Source organism: Chlorocebus sabaeus, chromosome 6 (assembly GCF_047675955.1).
Source record: "Chlorocebus sabaeus isolate Y175 chromosome 6, mChlSab1.0.hap1, whole genome shotgun sequence".
NCBI lineage: Eukaryota > Metazoa > Chordata > Mammalia > Primates > Cercopithecidae > Chlorocebus > Chlorocebus sabaeus.
In genome coordinates, this window is record NC_132909.1 from 26,176,684 (window position 1) to 26,191,504 (window position 14,821).

Below are 14,821 nucleotides of genomic sequence, written 5' to 3' on the forward strand. Positions count from 1 at the left end.
TTTACTGATTGATATTATTTTTGGTTTGAGTGGGCACTTTTCTCACGGTTGTTCCAGGAGCTGCTGCAGGCAGAGCTTGTTCTGGCTGCTGAGTGCTATTGATTTATTGGCAAATGGAGTGGGTAGAAACGAGGGTCCTCAGAGGCAGGAACTGGGGAGGGAGCAAGATGTGTTGGAACTCTGTTTTCCCGGTGCTTCACCTTCAGTGCTTAGAATCTTGATTCTGACTCGGCTAGTTTTGGACATCATTGAGTATGGTTTCTTTCGTACATAATTTGTTAATGAACTCACTTTTTTTCTGGTAGTAATTTCTGGAGACATAGTTTGGGGAGCGTGTTGTGAAGTGCTCACCTCTCGCGCGTCAGCGGGGACTGGGGGTGGCTCACAGTGGCTCACGGAGGCCAGTTCTCTGCAGTCTCGTCTCTCGGCAGCAGAGCTGGTGAATGGCATTGTAAGGCAGGCATGTGGTAGACTGACCGGGGGAAGCACGGGTCCCTGTGAAATGGAGACCCCAGCTTGGGGGTCCCCTGAGGGATTCTGTTCCAATCCGGGTCTCTAGGGGAGCCCCCTTTGTACAGGCCTGACTTTCTACCTTTTTACAAAAATACTTAATTTGTTGTTTTGAGATGGAGTCTCGCTCTGTCGCCCGGGCTGGAGCGCAGTGGCTCCCTGCAACCTCGGCTCACTGCAACCTCCACCTCCCAGGTTCTAGCGATTCTCCCGCCTCAGCCTCCCACGTAGCTGGGATTACAGGTGCCTGCCACCACGCCTGGTTAATTCTTTGTATTTTTGGTAGAGACAAGGTTTCACTGTGTTGGCTAGGCTGGTCTCGAACTCCTGACCTCAGGTGATCCACCCACCTCGGCCTTCCAAAGTGCTGGGATTACAGGCGTGAGCCATTGCATCCGGCCCCAAAATATACGATTTTATAAAAGTAATAGAGATGAGATCTTAGTGTGTTGCCCAGGCTTGTCTTGAATTCCTGGCCTCAAGTGATCCTCTCGCCTCTACCTCCCAAGGTGCTGGCATTACAGGCATGAGCCACTGCGCCCGGCCAGCTTTCTGCCTTTTGATGTTTTACTGGCTCCCTTTTATAATTTCCAGCTCTTCTAGGTCATTCTTTCAGTTTGTTCACATCTTATTCTGGGAGTAGCGCAGTTTGAATTTGTTTTTATTTTTGTTTTCTCGAAACCTCTTTATTGAGGCATGATTGGCATACAGAAAGCTATATATAGTCAGTGTGTACAACTTGATGAGGTTAGAGATAAGTGGACATTCATGAAACTGTCACCACCATCTATGCCATAAACATATCCATCACCTCCAAAAGTTTACTTCTGTTTTTTGTATTTTGTTTTTTTTTTTGAGACAAGGTTTGACTGTATTGCCCAAACTGGAGTACAGTGGTACGATCTCAGCTTACTGCAACCTCTACCTCCTGGGCTTAAGCCATCCTCCCACCTCAGCTCTCGAGTAGCTGGGACTACAGGCATGCACCACTACACCTGGCTAATTTTTGGATTTTTTATACAGATGGAGTTTCACTGTGTTGGCCAGGCTGGTCTCAAACTCCTGTCTTCAAGTGATCTGCCCGCCTTGGCCTCCTAAAGTGCTGGGATTATAGGTGTGAGCCACCGCCCCTGGGCTTTCATCTTTCTTTTTTATTTTTATTTTGTTTTATTTTTTTGAGACGGAGTCTCACTCTGTCACTCAGGCTGGAGTGCAGTGGCATGATCTTGGCTCACTGCAACCTCCACCTCCCGAGTTCAAGTGATTCTTCTGCCTCAGCCTCCCTTGTAACTGGAAGGTACAGGTGTCCGTCACCACGCCCAGCTACTTTTTTTTTTTTTTTGTATTTTTAGTAGAGACGGGGTTTCATCATGTTGGCCAGGCTGGTCTTGAACGCCTGACCTCAAGTGATCTGCCGGCCCCGGCCTCCCAAAGTGCTGGGATGACAGATGTGGACCATCTCACCATCTCACCCAGCTTCCCTCTTTTTTTTTTTTTTTTTTTAAATTATGTTTTTGGTGTGTGATAGGGACACAGTGTAAGATCTACAGTAAAGCACAGTTTGTGAAGGGTTAGATCCCTGCTTCTGGCTTCAGGGGCCTCGGCTGTACCTCTGAATACCTTTCTGCAAAGGTCGCAGCTTTCTGACAGGCAGAGCGGACTGGGCTGAGCAGTGCCACCACGGCCTGGGCTACTGCGACGCCTTGGGAGGAGGGTTCTTCTGCTGTGGTATTTGTTTACCAGAGGCCCTTCCAGAGGGAGATCTGCAGAGGAAGGGAGAGGCTGCCTTCTTGGCTTGGCTCTGAGCTGCTCCTGCTTGAGACCTGTGGGTGCTGGAGGAAAGGCCACACCTCCTGCCTGTGGACAGACAGGCCTGGGGGCTGGATGCAGTCACCTGTCAGGCTCCATGCGGGTCTGGCTTCTTATCCCTTGAGTCCATGCATGGGAAGCCCTGAGTCCTCCCACGGGGCAGGAGGAGCCGTGATGGGAGGAAGCCCCGACTTTGGTGTGATCCTGTGTAAATTGCCATCTGCTCTGGGTCTTGGTTTCTCTGACCATCCAAGGATGCGGCTGGGCCACATGACCTAAGCCTCACTGCACTGACATTCTGAGGAGCTAGGCCGGCAGTGGGGCGTGTGGGTGATGGGGCTGTGCTGAGATGACCTCCATCTCATTGGATACTGTTGGCATGCCCTCTGTCCCCCTAGATTCTGTCTATAATGGAAGCCCATCACCTGTCCTTCGAGAGGAGGCAGAAGTCATCCGAGGTAAGTCAGCCGGGCGGAGCGAGTTGGTTACCTCGGAGACCAAGGGCTCCTTCTCCGGTCCTCACGTGACCCTGTGCCCTGTCTTCTCTCTCGTCGGGGCTCCCTGGCTACAGGCCCCCGTGCAGTCCCCGCAGCGCTCCGTGGACTCCATCAGCCAAGAGTCCTCCACTTCCAGCTTCTCCTCCATGTCAGCTGGCTCAAGGCAGGAGGAGACCAAGAAGGACTACAGAGAGGTGAGGCTTCCAGAGGGAGGACCAGGATGGGGAGGCCTTGGCGGCCCCAGGCGGTGGCGTTCAGCTGAAGAGCCGTGGCCTGATGAGGGCTGGCCTCTCAGCCTGCTCGCCTGTGCTGGGGCCGCTGCTGCTCCATGGTGGCTGAGGTTGGTGCCTTCGAGCTAGGCCCAGCGGCATCTCGCAGTGCTGTGCACTTCGGCGTCCCCTTCCGTGGGCTGCTCCCTGAGCAGCAATTAGTGTGGTAGAGTGTGTTTGTGTATTAGAGAGAGGATAGGCTAAGAAAAATACAAGTCAGGTCATGTAGAGGTCCACTGATTTCAGATCATTTTATTTTTATTTTTAATTTTTTGAGATAGAGTCTCGCTCTGTCTCCCAGGCTGGAGTGCAGTGGTGCGATCTTGGCTCACTACCACCTCTACCTCCAAGGTTCAAGCAATTCTCCTGCCTCAGCCTCCCAAGTAGTTGGGATTACAGGGGTGTGCCACCATACCCAGCTAATGTTTTTGTAGTTTTAGTAGAGATGGGGTTTCACCATGTTGGCCAGGCTGATCTTAAACTCCTGACCTCAGGTCTCCCAAAGTGTTGGGTTTACAGGTGTGAACTGCTGCGCCTGGCCTGTTTTTATTTTTCATTTTTATTTTTACTTTTTTGAGACAAGGTCTTGCTCTGTCGCCCAGGCTGGAGTGTAGTGGCGCACTCTTGGCTCACTGCGACCTCCACTTACTGGGTTCAAGCAATTCTCCTGCCGCAGCCTCCCAAGTAGCTGGGATTACAGGTGCCTGCCACCATGTCCAGCTAATTTTTATGTATTTTTAGTAGAGATAGGGTTTCACCACGTTGGCCAGGCTGATTTTGAACTCCTGACCTCAAGTGATCCGCCCACCTGGGCCTCCCAAAGTGCAGGGATTATAGGCATGAGCCACCGTGCCCAGTCTGATTTCAGATCATTTCTGGAAAGTGTCTGCATAGCATTCTCTGCCTTCCATCCCTGCTCTACAGGCACTTCTGTTGAGAACCTAATGTCATTGTTCCTGAGTTCTTGCAAAGTTCACGTAGACATTCACACACACGTCCACCTTGCAGTTTGTAGAAGTTCATTGATGGCCTTTGTTTTTCTTTTTTTTTTCCACTTAAGTTACTTTAGAGTTTGTTCAGTGTCAGCACAATAGATTTGCCTCATTCTTTTCTTTTTTTGCGACCTAATCTTGCTCTGTCACCCAGGCTAGAGTGCGGTGGTGTGATTTTGGCTCACTGCACCTTCCACCTCCTGGGTTCAAGCAGTTCTCGGGTCTCAGTCTCCTGAGTAGCAGGGATTACAGGCACCCGCCACCATGCCTGGCTAATTTTTGTATTTTTTTTTTTTTAGTAGAGATGGGATTTCACCATGCTGGCCAGGTTGGTCACAAACTCCTGACCTCAGGTGATCCGCCCACCTCAGCCTCCCAAAGTGCTGGGATTACAGGCATGAGCCACCACACCTGGCTAGTTCTGCCTCATTCTTTAGCTGAGAGGTGGACTGTTGAATGGATGTACCACCTTTGATGGCCCCCGCCATGGGTGCTGAACCCTCATGGGCCCTACCATAGTGTCCCTCTACTCGCAAGCCATGACATGCTCTTGGAGGACCAAGTAAGCTTAGCTCCATGCAGAACCACAGCAGAGAAAGCCACGAGACATGGTCCAAAGTCTAACGGAGACCTGAAGTTGTCCCTGGGAGGGGTGTCCACCCTCATGGTGCCCAGCTAGCAGATATTGAGAGCTGAGTTCAGTACTTCTTTTTTCTTTTTTTTTGAGACGGGGTCTCACTGTGTCACCCAGGCTGGAGTGCAGTGGTACAGTCATAGCTCCCTGCACCCTCAAACTCCTAGGGATAGCCTCCAAAGTGCTGGGATTACAGGCTGAGCCACTGCACTTAGCTAAGTGTATTTTTCTAAATCATAGAGGTGGCTGGCGTCTTAGGAAGGACTTGTTCTCCAAGGCGACCATGGCCTCACCTTTCCACGTGGATAAAGTTACAGTTTATATTCCCTAAATGGCAGTGGGTTCTGTGCACACCAGCAACTTCCTAGGATACCCTCTCTGAGCAGTTTCAGGGACACGTTTACAAGATACTAAATCAGCCGGGCATGGTGGCTCACGCCTGTAGTCCCAGCGCTTTGGGAGGCCGAGATGGGCGGATCACCTGAGGTCGGGAGTTCGAGACCAGCCTGGCCAACATGGAGGAACCCTGTCTCTACTAAAAATACAAAAAAAAAAAAAAAAAAAAATTAGCTGGGCATGGTGGCAAGCACCTGTAATCCCAGTTACTAGGGAGGCTGAGGTAGGAGAATCGCTTGAACCTGGGAGGCGGAGGTTGCAGTGAACCAAGATGGCACCATTGCACTCCAGCCTGAGCAGTAAGAGTGAAACTCCATCTTAAAAAATGAAAAATAGATAAGATACTAAGTCAGACATTGAAACTCCACAAATCAAGCCAGTAGGTTTTCAGAATGTTTATATTATTTCTATTATTATTTTATTACTGAAATCATTTTTCTAACGTTCTTGTTCCTTTTATTAAGGTAGAAAAACTTTTAAGAGCAGTTGCTGATGGAGATCTAGAAATGGTGAGTTTTTAGAAGTGCCTTTTATTTTTATTTTTTAGAGACAGGGTCTTCTTCTGTCACCCAGGCTGGAGCGCAGTGGCGTGATCATGGCTCACTGCAGCCTTGAACTCCTGGACTCAAGTGATCCTCTTGCCCCAGCCTCTTGAATAGCTGGGTACACAGTTGTGCGTGGCCATGCCTGGCTAATCATAAACAAATTTTTTGTAGAGATAGGGTCTCGCTATATTGCCCAGCCTGATCTTGAACTCTGGGCTTCAAGGGATTCTCCTGCCTTAGCCTCCCAAAGTGCTTGGATTACACGTGTGAGCCACCATGCCCAGCTTTAGAAGTGCTTTTTATTGTAAAAAGCTTGTTCTAGCTTACAACAGCCACCCACCTGTGTTTCTTGTCTCCAGTTCAGTTTTGGGCCACGTGGACTCTGATTTTGTGCAGAGGGCGGTATGTTTAATGCGTATTTGGTAATGGCAATGTTATATTTTCCCGACAAGTAATGAGGCAGATCAACATACAGGCACATAGCAAGCATGGGCCCTGCCTTTCAGACGTCCGTATTCCAGGAGTGTGGTGAGACGTTGCCAAGACCAGAGACCATGTCCGGGGCACAGAGTGTGGGCTCAGAGCCCAGGCCTACTAGCCAGTGTGCAAGGAGGGCAGCTCGGTTTTAAGAGAGGGCAGTGTTTTGGGGAGAGGAGGAAATAGAGAGGCGAGGGCAGAGCCCAGTGGTGTTTGTGAGACTCTGCAGAAGCTGTGGTCGGCTGGGACTCCTGGGCTGCGGGAGGGGGCCTGAGGCTTGGGGCTCCGAGGAGTCATAAGCAGGTGTCTGGATGAGATGGAGCCGCCGGCCCCGGGCTGGCACCTGGAGAGAATGTCGTGGCTTGAAGGGAAGGCGTCTGTCCTATCATTAGGCACATCTGACAGTGAAATGAGTGGACAGTGGAGACAGCCTTCCTTAGATTCTGAGGGACAGGTTTCCCTGACTTGCCTTTGGCCCCTTGAAAGGACTGTGTCTTCCACTTTTTTTTTTTTTTGGTTTTTTGAGACAAAGTCTTGCTCTGTCATCCAGGAGTGCAGTGGCATGATCTCAGCTCACTGCAACCTCCACCTCCTGGGTTCAAGCAATTCTCCTGCTTCAGCCTCCTGAAAAGGTGGGACTACAGGCATGCACCACCACACCCGGCTGATTTTTGTATTTTTAGCAGAGACGGGGTTTCACCATGTTGGCCAGGCTGGGCTTGAACTCCTGACCTCAGGTGATCTGCCCGCCTAGGCCTCCCAAAGTGCTGTGATTGCAGGCATGAGCCACCATGCCTGGCTGTATCTTCCACTTTTAATGGAGGAGGGAGTGAGGTGCTTACTGAGTGCCCTAGGACTTATTTTTTTGAGACTGTCTTGCTCTGTTGCCCAGGCTGGAGTGCTGTGGTGTAATCATGGCTCACTGTAGCCTTGAACTCCTGGGCTCAGGCGATTCTCCAGCCGCTGCCTCCCAGAATGCTGGGATTACATGTATAAGCCACGGCGCCCAGCCCTAGGATAGAGTTTTCAAGCCATCACCCTGAGGCAGCACCGATCTGCCTGCCCGTTTTTATGATAGAAGAAAAGAATCTCTGGCATAAGTTGTGAAGTGGAAGGACTGAGGAAGGCTTCATGAGGGAGCAGAAGCCGGTTATAAATGGCTGTGGGGTTGGGGAAGGAAGTGTGGGCCCTGATTGGGAACGGTTGACGGTGTGTGTTTAAGATACTGTGCAGCGACGACGCTGAGGATGTGTTTCTGTTTCCCTTACTCTCCATCACCAGGTGCGTTACCTGTTGGAGTGGACGGAGGAGGACCTGGAGGATGTGGAGGACACTGTCAGTGCAGCAGACCTCGAATTCTGTCACCCCTTGTGCCAGTGCCCCAAGTGTGCCCCAGCTCAGAAGGTTCGGCTTTGTTTCTGTTGGTGGAGGTCGGGGAATGTAGGCAATTTTTTTTTTTTTTTTGAGATAGGGTCTTGTTCTGTCACCCAGGCTGGAGTGCAGTGGTACAGTCATGGCCCACACCCACTGCAACCTCAATTGCCTGGGCTCAAGTGATCTTCCCACCTCAGTCTCCTGACAAGCTTGGACCACAGGCATGCACCACCACACTGGCTAATTCGTTTCTTTTTGTAGAGACTCGGCCTTTCTGTGTTGCCCAGGCTGGTCTCGACCTCCCAGGCTCAAGTGATCCTCCTGCCTCAGCGTCCCAAGGTGCTGGGATTACAGATGTGATTACACTGCTCCTGGCCAGCAAATTCTTCTTTTTTCCCTCAGGAAAGTTCTCTGTTTCTCAGCCAGATAATTACTGTACTGTGTGGCTGTGAATAAGTATTCCCCAAGATATGGTGGGACTCATTAGCCCAGGGTGGGTGTCAGCTTCCTGCGCAGCAGGTAAGTGAGCAGGAATGTATCCCCGTGATGAGCATTTTGGCTGCTATCTGGGCCCCTGGGTCCCGTGGCAGGAGCTTATGAGCAGATGTTTGAGGGTCTCCTTCCAGGTACCTAAAGCCCTCCAGGGAAGATGCACGCATGTTCTGCTGCTGCTTTTACTCAGGGGAGTTCAGTCTTCGTGGGGACTCTCCCCCAAGTGCAGAGGAATCCCCCAACCCTCTCCCAGCTTCCCCCAGGGGTAACATCCTTGGAAAACTATGATGCAGAATCACAGCCAGGATATCGACATGGATGCAATCTGTGGACCTTAGTTCAGATTTCCCCAGTTCTGCTTGTTCTCTGTGTGTGTGTGTGTGTGTGTGTGTGTGTGTGTATTTAGTTCTGTACAGTTGTGCTACATGTGTAGGTTTATGTATCCACCATCACATTCAAAATATTTTCTGTGACAGAAGATACTTTTTTATACTCATTGTTCTTTTTTTTTTCAAGATAGAGTCTCGCTCTGTTGCTCTGTTGCCCAGGCTGGAGTGCAATGGGGCAATCTCGGCTCACTGCAACCTCGGCCTCCCAGGTTCAAGCCATTCTCCTGCCTCAGCCTCCCGAGTTGCTGGGCCTACAGCACGTACCACCACGCCCGGCTGATTTTTGTATTTTTAGTAGAGACGGGGTTTCACCATGTTGGCCAGGCTGGTCTCAAACTCCTGACCTCAAGTGATCCACCCACCTCAGCCTCCCAAAGTACTGGGATTACAGGTGTGAGCCACCGCACCCGGCCTCCTTGTTCTTTTACAGCCTCTTATTCTTGTTTTGTAATGTCCCAAGAAGACACAACACTAAACTGCTTTATATCTGTGATTAAATTAAAACCCACCCCGCCATTCTTTTCTAGTCAGTGTTTTAGAATTGGTTTTTAAATCCTTTATTGAAGTATAATTCACAGACAGTAAAGTCTATATACAATTTGGTGAACTTTTACAGATGTAAAACCTGTGAAGCCATCACCCCCATCAAGACACAGCACGTCTCCGTCACCTGCAGGCACATTTCTCTCACCACAAGACCAATCACTCAAGCTGCCCTCTTACAGCCACACCTACCTCTCTACCTGCCACGCCCACCCCACCATCCCCAACCCCTGGCAACCACTCACCTGTTCTCCGTTTCTCTGATCCTGTCACTTCAAAAACGTTACATGAATGTAATCACACAGTAAATGTATGACCTTTTGGGATTGACTTTGTTCGCTCCGTTTGATTCCACGTTGTTGCATAGAACCAGGTCTGTTTCTCCGTCGTGGGATGGCATTCCATTTGTTTAATGATGGCATATACTCACTGTAGAATGTCCAAGGACACGTATTTTGTTGCTGGTTTGGGGAATGTTATCAATAAAACTGCCATGAACAAACATTCGAGTAGACGTTTCGGTAAGAACGCAAGTTTTCATCTTTCTAGGATAAATGCCCGAGAGTGCAATTGCGGAGTCACGTGGTAATTGCACGGTAATTCCATGGTTCGTTTTTATAAGGAACTGACAGTCTTTTCCCAAGCAAGCTGTGTCGTTTTACATGCCCGCCAGCGATGTATGAGTGATCCAGTTTCTCCTCATCCTCCCCAGCCTTGGGCGTGGTCATTGTTCTCTGTTTCAGCCATTCAGATAGGTGTGTAGTACTATCTCAGTGTGGCTTTAATTTGCATTTCTCCAATGGCTGATGCTGTTGAACAGCTTTTCACGTGCTTATTTGCCATCTGTATATGTTCTTCAGTGAAATGTCTGTTCATGTGTTTTGCCCGTTTTCTCATTGGTTTGTTTTTGGCTTGATTGTTGAATTTTGAGAGTTCTTTATGTATTCTAGATATGTGGATATTGGTCAGATACGTGGTTTGCAGACATTTCCTTTCAGTCTGTAGCTTGTCTATAATCTCACGTGGGCTTTCACAGAGAAAAAGGTTTTTATATGTCTAGTTTGTCAATATTTCCTTTTATAGATTATACTTTTGGTATCAAGTCTGAGAATTCTTTGCCTTGCTCTAGATTTCCAACTTTTTCCTGTTTTTTTTAAAAATAGTTAAGTCTGTGATCCAATTTGTGTTTTTACTCAAAGTGTGAGATTTAGGTTGAGGTTTTTCTTTTTTTTTTTTCTTGCCTACAAATGTCCACTTGCTCCAGCACCATTTGTTGAAAAGCCTGTCCTTCCTCCCGTGACTTGCCTATGCACCTCGGTTGGCTATAGATTGTGCGGATCGATTTCTGGGTTCTCTGTTCTGCTACATTGTTCTATGGGCCCATCCTACCAGTACCGCGCTGTCTTGATGCCTGCAGCTGTGTAGTAAGCCTCAGTGCTGGATTAAGTGATTCTTCCTAACTTATTCTTCTTTGCCAGGAATGTTTCGGCTATTCTATGGCCTATCCTTTCCATGTAAATTTTATTTATTTATTTATTTACCTGCTTGCTTACTCACTCTTATAATACCCAGACTGGTCTGAGCCTTATCAATTCTAGAATTCGCTTTCGTATGTCTACAAAATACCTTGCTTGAATTTTGATAGGAATTACATTAAACCTATAGATGAACTGGGGAGAAATGACATCATCTGATTCAACATATGTTGAGTCTTCATGGACGTGGTATATCTCTCCAAGTATTTACGCCTTCTTTGACTTCTTTCATCAACATTTTGTGATTTTTTTTTTCAGCATACAGATCCTGCCTGTGTCGTGTCAAGTGTACACCTCAGTATTTAATTTTCTTTCAAGCAGTTGTAAATGGTATTGCATATATGCATTCATGTGTTAGCTATCTAATTATAGATGCGTATGTCCCATACTAAGAGAATTAGGCTGGGCTCAGTGTCATACTCCTGTAATCCCAACACTTTGGGAGGCCACCCTGGAGGATCACTCGAGGCCTGGAGTTTGAGACCAGCCTGGTCAACAGAGTAAGACCCTGTCTCTAAAAAACTAAAAATATAAAATACAAAATAAAAAAGAAAATGAATTTGGCCGGGCATGGTGGCTCACACCTGTAATCTCGGCACTTTGGGAGGCCGAGGCAGGTGGATCACCTGAGGTCGGGAGTTCGAGACCAGCCTGACCAACATGGAGAAACCCCATCTCTATTAAAAATACAAAATTAGCCGGCTCTGGTGGCACGTGCCTATAATCCCAGCTACTCGGGAGGCTGGGGCAGGAGAATCATTTGAACCCAGGAGGCGGAGGTTGTGGTGAGCCGAGATCGTGCCATTGCACTCCAACCTGGGCAACAAGAGTGAAACTCCATCTCAAAAAAAAGAAAAGGGATTTGACTTTACAAAATAGATAGAACGGTGTTAGCCTTTATATTGTAGGATAATTTTACCATTTCTAAAAAGATAATTTTACCATTTCTAAAAGTCTTTACCAAGACTTCAGCATGGGCGACTCTTGAGGATATTGAAAATGACTGAAGTTTTCCCTCACACGTTTTTCAGCTGTGAGGTAACATGTACATTGGGGGTGTGCGCCTTTTGACCTGGCCCCCTGCTTCTGGATGCACATGATCCAGAACAGTTTCCCCAACGTGGGCGGCTATGAAAATGCAAGATAAGAAAGGCAGATGGGGCCGGGCGCGGTGGCTCAAGCCTGTAATCCCTGCACTTTGGGAGGCCGAGACGGGCGGATCACGAGGTCAGGAGATCGAGACCATCCTGGCTAACACGGTGAAACCCCGTCTCTACTAAAAAATACAAAAAACTAGCTGGGCGAGGTGGCGGGCGCCTGTAGTCCCAGCTATTCAGGAGGCTGAGGCAGGAGAATGGCGTAAGCTCAGGAGACGGAGCTTGCAGTGAGCTGAGATCCGGCCACTGCACTCCAGCCTGGGCAACAGAACGAGACTCTGTCTCAAAAAAAAAAAAAAAAAAAAAGAAAGGCAGATGGTGTTCCCTAGCATCTGGTGGGAAGTGACAAAGCCCCCGGACCCTCAGTGCCTGTGTGTGGCGAGGGGAGCTTGCGGCGTCTCTGCCGCTGCTATTTTTGCTATTTTGCCTGTCCCTGTTTTCCCACTTTAATTACACAGTAAAGTACTGTGGAACTTGAAGTCTTAGGCTCCCTGCACTTCTAAAACCTCTTATTCTCCTTTTGTAATTTCTCAAAAAGACATAACACTATACTGCTTCATGTCTGTGATTAAATGAAAATCTTCTAGCCCAGTGGTGGTCTTTTTTTTTTTTTTTTTTAAATTTTAATTTCTAGAGATGGGGTTTCACTCTGTTACCCAGGCTGGAGTGCAGTGGCACAATCATAGCTCACTAACAGCCTGGGACACCTGGGCTCAAGTGATCCTCCTGCCCCAGTCTCCTAAAGTGCTGGGATTACAGGCATGAGCCTCTGCACCAGGCCTGCGTAAAAAATCACTTTTTTTTTTTTTTTTTGAGACGGAGTCTCCGTCGCCCAGGCTGGAGTGCAGTGGCGTGATCTCAGCTCACTGCAACCTCTGCTCCTTGGGTTCAAGCAATTCTCCTGCCTCAGCCTCCCAAGTAGCTGGGACTACAGGCACATGCCACCACACCTGGTTAATTTTTGTATTTTTAGTAGAGACAGGGTTTTGCCATGTTGGCCAGGCTGGTCTCAAACTCCTGACCTCAAGTGATCCGCCTGCCTTGGCCTTCCAAAGTGCTGGGATTATAGGCATAAGCCACTGCTCCTGGCCTAAATTTTATTTTTTATTTTTATTTTTTTGAGAAACAGTCTTGATCTGTCACCAAGGCTGGAGTGCGGTGGTACAATCATAGCTCACTGAAGCCTGAAACTCCTGGGCCCAAGGGATCCTTTTGCCTCAGCCTCCTGAATGGTTGGGACTACAGGCACGTACCACCATGCCGGGCTATTTTATTTAATTAATTTATTTATTTTTGAGACGGATTCTTGCTCTGTCACCAGGCTGGAGTGCGGTGGTGCGATCTTGGCTCACTGCAACCTCTGCCTCCCGGATTCAAGCAATTCTCCTGCCTCAGCTTCCTGAGTAGCTGGGACTACAGGCGCATGCTACTGTGCCCAGCTAATTTTTGTAGTTTTAGTAGAGACGGGTTTCACCATGTTGGCCAGGATGGTCTCGATTTCTTGACCTCATGATCCGCCCGCCTTGGCCTCCCAAAAGTGCTGGGATTACAGGCGTAAGCTACCTCGCCAGCCTGATTTTTTATTTTTGTAGAGACAGGGTCTTGGCTGTGTTGTCCAGGCTGGTTTCAAACTCCTGGGCCCAAGCCATCCTCCTGCCTCACCCTCCCAAAGTGCTGGGATTATAGGCGTGAGCCACCACACCCGGCCTCCAGTGGTGTTTTAGAATTTGTTTTTAAATCTTTTATTGAAATATAATTATATACATTATAAATTATATTTACATAAAGCATATGTATTTAAAGTATACAATTTGGCAAGTTTTACAGATACATAAACCTGCGAAACCATCACCACCATCAAGATACACAGCGTTTCCCTCAGTTGCAAGAGTTTCCTGTGAGACTTTGCCGTCCTCCCCCCGAAACCCCCGTGCCCCCATCGCCTCTCCCAGGCAACCCCTGACCTGCTTTTCATCATCACGGATTAGTTAACACTTTCTAGAATCTTTTGTAAGTGGAATTGTAACGCATGTCCGTTTTGTGTCTGGCTTCTTTGACTCAGGATATTTCTGATACCCATGATGGATCAGGAGTTCATTGCTGGGTAGTAGTTGATTGGGTAGACACACCAGAATTTCTTGTTTCATTCACCCGTTGATGGACATCTGAGTAGTTTTCCTGCTTCTGGGTTTGTAAATAAAGCCATTGTGAACATTTGTGTACGGGCCTTTGTGTTGGGTAAACACCCGGAGTATAATTGCTGGATTATATAGTAAGGATATGTTTAACCTCATAAGAAACTGCCAGTTTTCCGAAGTGGCTGAAGTGGTTTCTGTTCCCTCCAGCAGGGTGTGAGTATTCCTCTTGCTCCACATTCCTGCCAACATTTGGTATTTTGACTTTTTTTTTTTTTTTTTCTGGGGATGGAGTCTCGCTCTGTTACCCAGCCTGCAGTGCAGTGGTGCAATCTTGGCTCACTGCAACCTTCTCCTTCTGGGTTCAAGCGATTCTACAGCCTCAGTGCACACCTGTAACGTAGCTGGGATTACAGGCAGGGGCCACCACACCCGGCTCATTTTTGTATTTTTGATAGAGACAGGGTTTTACCATGTTGGCCAGGCTGGTCTAGAACTCCTGACCTCAGGTGATCCGCCCACCTCGGCTTCCCAAAGTGTTGGGAATACAGGCGTGAGCCACCATGCCCAGCCTTGACTTTTTAACTTGAGCCATTCTGATAAATATGCAGGGTATTTCATTTTGCATGTGTGTGTGTGTGCGCACATGTGTGTTTTCTAGCTTCTTTGTTTTTGATTTTTGAGATATAATTTACATATAGTAAAATTCAGCCTTTAATTTAGCATACGGTTTTTTTTTTTTTTTTTTTTTTTTAAGAGGTAACATTTTTAATCATCAAAAAGTAAAATTACTCTCACCTAAAGCCAAGAATCATTGTTTCTTGTAGCGGTGGTTTAAACAGAGGTATAAACAGCAAGTGAATCTCATCGCCTTTGCAGGCTGTGGCCATGCCCCTCAAAGTGAATTTAGAGGCTCTACAGCCCTGGTGAAAAAAAAAAAAGTGAAATTAGCCAGGCACAGTGGCATACACCTGTAGTCTCAGCACTTTGGGAGGCTGAGGTGGGAGGACCACTTGAGCCTGGGAGTTCAAGACCAGCCTGGACCACATCACAAGACCCTATCTCTA

The 14,821-nt window shown here is 48.1% G+C and overlaps 1 protein-coding gene and 1 non-coding gene across 5 annotated transcripts in view; both read left to right on the top strand.

Moving 5' to 3' along the window:
- ANKRD27 (ankyrin repeat domain 27) overlaps positions 1-14,821 on the top strand; it is a 79,104-nt gene that overhangs the window by 52,431 nt on the left and 11,852 nt on the right. For 3 of the 4 annotated variants that reach the window (XM_007996210.3, XM_007996209.3, XM_037991501.2), the window contains 4 exons: positions 2,718-2,777; positions 2,891-3,010; positions 5,572-5,616; positions 7,411-7,533. In XM_007996210.3, the coding sequence (XP_007994401.3) occupies positions 2,718-2,777; positions 2,891-3,010; positions 5,572-5,616; positions 7,411-7,533 (348 nt within the window). The remainder of the gene's footprint in view (positions 1-2,717; positions 2,778-2,890; positions 3,011-5,571; positions 5,617-7,410; positions 7,534-14,821) is intronic. The other variant, XM_037991500.2, reaches the window with a different exon arrangement.
- Positions 14,546-14,677, top strand: LOC119621818 (small nucleolar RNA SNORA68). Its single transcript, XR_005238417.1, has one exon. It is a non-coding gene; the product is annotated as a small nucleolar RNA SNORA68 (small nucleolar RNA).